The sequence below is a fragment of the Rutidosis leptorrhynchoides genome, chromosome 6, assembly GCF_046630445.1.
Source record: "Rutidosis leptorrhynchoides isolate AG116_Rl617_1_P2 chromosome 6, CSIRO_AGI_Rlap_v1, whole genome shotgun sequence".
NCBI classification, from domain to species: Eukaryota; Viridiplantae; Streptophyta; class Magnoliopsida; order Asterales; family Asteraceae; genus Rutidosis; species Rutidosis leptorrhynchoides.
In genome coordinates, this window is record NC_092338.1 from 6,293,023 (window position 1) to 6,300,109 (window position 7,087).

Here is a 7,087-nt window from a genome sequence, read left to right on the forward strand (position 1 = left end):
GGTGAAGAATGTAGCTTGGTTGGATACTGTGATGCAGATTATGCTGGTGATCATGATACGAGACGATCAACAACTGGTTACGTGTTTATGCTTGGAACAGGAGCCATTTCGTGGTGCAGTAAACGGCAACCTACAGTCTCATTATCATCCACCGAAGCTGAATATCGAGCAGCAGCTATGGCAGCTCAAGAAGTCAAATGGATCGTACAGTTGCTATCTGAGTTACATCAAGAAGTTGAATATGGGGTTCCATTGTATTGTGATAATCTGTCAGCAATCAAATTAGCTGAGAATCCGGTTTTTCATGCTAGAACAAAGCACATTGAAGTACACTATCATTTCATACGAGAGAAAGTGTTGAATGAAGAAATTGAGTTGAAGTATGTTCCAACAGATGAGCAGGTTGCGGATGTTTTCACAAAGAGCTTGGTTGGCAACAAATTTGATTATTTTTGTCGTCAACTTGGAATGGAGAAAGTTGGTGTTGAAGGGGAGTGTTAAAGTCACATTACAACACCAAAGACTAAGTTAGTATGACTTAGTCAACCCTATCTTTTATTTTAGTTATGTTTGAATAAGTTAGTGGTAGGTTGTTCCTATTTTTATGCATTTGATTTTGTCACTGAGTAGTGGAGAAAGTAGTGGCAGTAGATTAGGCTATCTTCAGTTATTTTTATTCTCTGTAAGCCTATATAAGGCATCATGTTTTCTTTGGTTTAATATCAGAAAAAGCACAAACATTACGTGCAAAATCTCTGTGTGTTTCCATTTCAATTTCAGCATTTAGCCTTGTTATTTTGTGTGTGTGTTTAGTTAAGTTCAACATTATCATTGACTTGAATGACAACAAAGCCTGAAGATCGGTCTCATTGGAAGAATTACATGAGATGGTGGTGGTAATCACAAATATAACAACGGCGTAATATGGAAAACATGTACACCGATAGAAAGACGATGGTTTACAAATTATTGATTGTGTTGAGTTCATTTTTGGAAATAAATGTGAAACCATAACAATAAGTCAGCGTTGCCTTTTATATTATGATTTTGCATTCGAAAAACCAAAGCAAATGTCGTTGGTGGATCCATAATTGAAAGGTACTCGGGGGACAACATTTTCAAGATAGCAAAGTGTTGCCTTTTATCATCCACTGATGTTTTAAAGGAAGGCTGCTGAGATATCGGGGTTAAAATGGGTCAACATGCTCCTGCAAGTTGGTTAGTTTGATTGTATTTTTATAGTTTGCGTGTGGCAATTAATGAAATGGGATTGCTTATCCAAAGCTATTAAGATTGTTGTGTATTTTCTGTCTTGCTGTTTAGAATTGATTTGTTTCGTTAGTTGTAAAATAGTACAAAACTACTACAGAACAAGTTCTGTTTTCTTCAGTTGCTTATATGGACAGTGAATTTGCTGTTAGATAGGGTTGTATTTGACAGCTTTATGCTTTGATCAGCTTAAATAAAACTTTTTACCTTTGAAAAGATTTTTAAAAAGTAAGATCTTGATGATTAACATATTACTGTAATAGATCGATAGCAACTAATCTCATGAAACTTGTCTTTTGTCTTTAGAAATATATATATGTATACCTTAGACTACTACCTACCTATTTGATCTCATTATTAGATTGGAATGTGTAACATATAAAATGGGCACACAAATTATCAACCAGCTGCTAGCTGCGTATTTCAATTTCCTTAAAAGCGTAGCAGATAAAAAGATGCAGTTTTCTTAAACAAATCTTAAACTTTATGTGTTGATCGGACCCATAACCGGCTACTCTAGGTGATTGAGTCACGGACAATGTTCAGCAACAACATTGATAACATACTAAGTAAAGAATTGTGAACAGTACCAAAGGGCTTCTTGCCTAACGCTATCAAAATAACTCATCAATCTTGCATTTATGAGTTCGAGTTTTGTCGTGAATAGAAAGGGTGTGTGGGCGTTTTCTCTTATAAAAAGAAGTGTGAAGTCAGGAAAATGTCTCTTATATTTGACTTTTTAAAGAAATAATTTAATAAAGGTTGCTCTCGGCCACGGTCAAATGCCAATTACTACTCTCACACGGAGTTGTTGATCGCCATTCATGTACACATGAATTTAGTACCCTCTTTTAAGTTTAAGAATAATTGGGTTAAGTTTAGATTGAAAAAGTCAGAGCATTCAATTTGCTCTTTCTCTATCTACATGCATAGCACTAGAAATTTACAAATGCAACTAATTGCTTCTCTTAAATAGATTGTGTAAAAACTTTTACTTATAATCAAGACAAATATTTCTTCAAAAATAAATTACCAAACCGACAAATTGGTGAAAAGAAAAGGCCCAAGCAAAATTTGATAAATGTTCTACGAAATATTTTAATTTTTCATTTGGATCCAACATAAAATAGTGGGTCGAAACAACATGGAGTTGGCGTAGTGGTAGTGACTTGACTTCCCATATGAAAGGGTAGGGATTCGACTTCCACTCGCTGCAAAATTTCCCTTGTTGTTATCCGGCCATTCCATGTGCCTCGGAGATTGCGGACGTCTTGCGTTCAAACTTCACCCGGAGGGAGTTTTACCACACGCAATGCCCGTATGGATTCGTCATGGGGGTTTCCTCGCGTTCGAGCTCCCGTCAGTGACTCCTCACCGCCGTTAAAAAAAAGTATGAAAGGTAATCGACTTTATGATAGTTTTATCCTTGTTATTTGGCGGTAATTAACAACACAAAATCATCATATAAAATTCTTCTCAAAAAAATAACCATGTGCTTGGTTCTTGATTTTGGACAAGTACGTGATATTTAGCTATTTTAAGTATTGACAACAAACACTAGTACAAAATACATTTTTGAATGTTTCATAAATAGAACAGAACTCTAAAATGGATACATACGTTAATCAAAAATACAAACTCGATTAATACCATTATCCCAATAATAATTACGGAAATTAAAGCTTAAAAGTAAAGAAGGTGTTTACCTGATCAAATATTTTGTAGTGAATCTTTAATGTGTCTCAACTCATTCACTACATATTCCATATTAATCCGTTGGGATGGTGAATGCACAGAGCATGATACTCCAATCTTAATTATTGAAGCTAAACATTCTTCCAATTTTTGTGTGTTTGCTTCATTGCTTTGCAACTCAATTACATCATTATCAATAATATCGACAATTTCATGGCCGTCTTGCAAGGCCATGTAGGCAAATTCGTGAAGGCTTGAGCCATCATTAAATACGTCGTCTGTCGGTTTTTTTCCAGTCATTACATGCAGTAACAATATTCCATAACTGTAGACGTCCCCGTTACTTGTCATCTCACTCCCAAGACCGTACTCTGCAACTTACAATAATCAGGTTACTTTATAAACTGTATTTTGTAGTATTGTCACCTTATATAATCATTTTAAATTAGTCATAGAATAGTTTTGAGTTCAAATAGGTTTTTTTTTTAAAGTGTTACTATTTACTTTAGAGAAAAATGATATCTATCCATATTTTTATGTTTAAGAGATTACCCGGAGGTGCATAGCCAATTGTTCCTTTGATCCCGGTTGAGCTGTTTTGGTTTGAATCTGCTCCAAGAATTCGAGCTAAACCAAAGTCTCCGACATGAGCCACCATATCCTCATCAAGTAGAATGTTGCTAGGCTTTATGTCACCATGAACTATGGTTGTTTGGCAGCGATTGTGAAGATAATCAAGCGCATATGCAATATCCATCAGAATATTCAGTCTTTGAATAAGGCTTAGTCTAGATGTATGGGCACTGGAGTGTAACCAATCATTTAAACTCCCATTGGGCATGAATTCATATACCAAAGCCTTGAAATCATTGTCTTGAAAGTCAACACTTGAACATGAAGTTATTATCTTCAACAGATTCCGATGTCTAATGTTGCGCCATGCATCACACTCCCTCGTGAAGCTGCGTAAAGCTCTTCGATTTTGAAGACTTAGAACTTTGACTGCAACAAATATTTCGTTACCAACTATGTTAAGGATTCCTTTATAAACAGAGCTAAATCCACCTTTACCAATCAAATTCGATTCAGAGAAGCCATTGGTGGCATTAAGAAGTTGATTGTAGGAAACTTGTAAGAACCGTTCATTCATTGATGATTGAGACGGTTGGCCATTGCTTCTCGTTTTGCACCAAACGTACACAACACATAATATGACTAAAATTGTGGATGAACACAATATGACTATTAGTATCAACTTTTTCTCATGTCTTCGCTTCTTCTTACATTTGTGTAATCCAAGTCCAGTCAAGCCACCACAAAGCCTAGTATTTCCTACAACTGAGAATTCACGTGTGTTGGCAAAAACTCCTCTGATTGGTACTTCACCCTCAAAATCATTGAACGATAGGTTTATAAACTTTAATGATAATTGTTGTGAGAATTGCGTTATTTGGCCTGATAAATTATTCTGTGAAATATCGAGCACCACCAATCCCTTGAGGGAAGTCAAGGAAGGTGGTATTGAGCCTTGCAATACGTTGCCTCTGAAGGATATAAATGTGAGGCCGGTGCACCCACCAATGCCATCTGGAATATTACCAGATAAATTATTATAAGACAAATCCATATGGTCCAACAGTTCTAGGTATCCAACCTGGATTGGAATTGAACCAAACAGTTGGTTTTGAGAAAGATCTAATGTTTTGGACAAAGATGGAAGTTGAAAAACTGAAACTGGTATTTTGCCACATAGTTTATTGTCATAGAGACGTAACTCTAGTAGACTATGACAATTCCCTAAATTTGACGGAATAAGCCCTTCCAACCTATTGGAATATAAATCAAGCCTATTCAACAATGATAAGTTCGCGATGACATCTGGTATAGGCCCTGAAATATTGTTTTCATATAGAATAATTTGTTGTACCTTTTGAAGCATACCAATTGTATCTGAGATTATTCCTGAGAACCGGTTAGCTTCTAGATTTAAACCTACCAAACCAACAAGATTACCAACGCTTGAAGGTATGTTTCCATGTAACTGATTTTCTCCTAAATAAAGAAGGCTTAGTTGATCAGAAAGATTACCAATTGATCTCGGGAGTACTCCTTGTAAACTACAAGTTGAAACATCCAAAGTCATTAACATGCTGCAGTTTTTCAAAGAATCGATGAACTTCATGTCATCAGCTTCTCCTTGCTGATGAAGGTTGTTACGACTTACCATAATTCTAGTTATATTTACTAGTTTAGCAAAATCTATCGACAACATCCCACTAAAACTATTCCGACCCATTGAAAAATTCCTAATTTAGAACAGTTTGATATAGAGGGTGGAAGAAGTCCATGTAGTTGGTTAGCATTTAAGTCGATGTATTCAAGATTTGGGAGCATTGCACCAAACTCTAGAGGAAGACTACCTCTAAGATTATTAAAAGGCATGGAGTAATAAACAAGGAGGGAGAGGTTATAAATGGAATTAGGGATGGTTCCTGTTAAAAAACATGCACCTAAATCTATTTCTTTTAAGATTTTCAAGTTGCCTAAGGTGTCTGGACTTTCCCACCAAACGGATTTTTAGGCGCGGAGAATACTTTTAGTGACGTTACATTCCCCAAGAACGATGGGACCCCACCGGTTAACTTATTTGCATCAACAGCCACCAAAGCAAGTTTGGGGAGGAAACCAATCTCTTTCGGTATGCTTCCAACTAGCTTATTGTGATCAAGCCACAATTGTATTACGTTATAGAAACCGGACAAATTAGTTGGAATGACTCCACTGAAACCATTATGACCAATATCAAGGCGAAGTAGCCTATATAGATGAGTGATTTCATTTGGGATGGATCCTTGAAGGCTGTTGTTATATAGAGAAAATTCTCGGAGGAAGGTGAGGTTCCCAACATGAGGAGACAAAGAGCCTTGTAATCCTTGCGACTCTAGTATTATAGTGGTCACTCGCCTATGACGCTCTCCACATGTAACACCACTCCAATCACATAAATCAAACGATTCATTCCATGAGGTTAGACCTCCGTATGGATCACTTATCATTGACTTGAATGACAACAAAGCCTGAAGATCGGTCTCATTGGAAGATGTACATGAGATGGTGGCGGTAATCACAAATATGACACCAACGTAAAAAGGTAAACATATACGCTGATAGAAAGACGGTGGTTTACAAATTATTGGTTGTCTTGAGTTCATTTTGGAAATAAACGTGAAACCATAAGAATAAGTCAGTGTTGCCTATGGTTTATAATTATAATTAATAAAATTATTTGACTTTCTTTAAATTGTTTTAACTAACTTATATACTTTTATTACCCGCGAGTTACCCGCAGTTTGTTGGGTTATTTAGTTTTCAATTAATGAGAAAGTCCCAAAGCCCAACAAATTAGGCCCAATACAAGGTAGACTTGGCCTTGTATGTTTAGGGCATCATTTAAATGGAAAAAGTGCAGTCATTTCACATTCAATAGAGTGGAGAGATTAAGAAAAAGAGAGAAACCTCAATTCTCGTTTTTGAAGACTGCAACTCACAAATCAGACGTTCCCCGGAGATCCGACCGTTGAATATTCACCATTTTTGTATAGCGTGTTCCTTACATCTGGGCCAAGGTTTTCAACCATTGAATTCGTCTCAAGTGGTCTCTAGCTTAAGTTACAGCCGGTCAAACAGTAGCAGTTTTCGGGTGACGAATTTCCTCTTTTGTCTTTAGGTTTTTTCATATACTTGTTGATTTTTGTAGTTCAAGAGTATGATGATGTTGTATGCCTCTAGTTGATCTAGAGAAGACCTATTGGTTTGGTCTCTGATGTGCCAAAAGTGTGTGCAGTAGTGCTTAATCTGTCTTTCAACTTTTAAATTTATAAAACCTTTATTTTACTTTTAACATCCTAACGGAAGGATCAAACAATTAAAAGCTTAACTCAAAAATCCAACTAGCTAACCACTCCCCGGCAGCGGTGCCAAAAAGCTTGATAAGCTTGCACAAACATGCTTTCTTTTAGATTTATATTTGAATTAAACGTGGACTCGACTAGGTGACAAGCTTCGAAAAAACAATGACTCGGTCCTTGTATTAGTAAGTTTTCTGTTTAAGATTCGTCCCAAG

The 7,087-nt window shown here is 36.3% G+C and overlaps 1 protein-coding gene across 1 annotated transcript; it reads right to left on the reverse strand.

Annotated features, from left to right (window-relative positions):
* Window positions 1–2,979: 2,979 nt before the first annotated feature.
* Window positions 2,980–6,176, reverse strand: LOC139852296 (uncharacterized). The gene is made up of 3 exons (XM_071841566.1): window positions 5,574–6,176; window positions 3,517–5,164; window positions 2,980–3,335 (listed from the first exon to the last, which is right to left on the reverse strand). Exons 1-3 carry the CDS (start codon window positions 6,174–6,176, stop codon window positions 2,980–2,982), a joined length of 2,607 nt encoding a protein of 868 aa, XP_071697667.1.
* Window positions 6,177–7,087: the final 911 nt, after the last annotated feature.

What these genes read in the sequence shown, in the direction of transcription:
- LOC139852296 (XM_071841566.1), bottom strand. Translation starts at nt 6,176, where the DNA reads ATGAACTCAAGACAACCAATAATTTGTAAACCACCGTCTTTCTATCAG. An exon ending in TCCCATCGTTCTTGGGGAAT is followed by an intron (nt 5,165 to 5,573) that starts GTAACGTCACTA and finishes AACCTTCATCAG; the next exon opens with CAAGGAGAAGCTGATGACAT. An exon ending in AATTGGCTATGCACCTCCGG is followed by an intron (nt 3,336 to 3,516) that starts GTAATCTCTTAA and finishes TGTAAGTTGCAG; the next exon opens with AGTACGGTCTTGGGAGTGAG.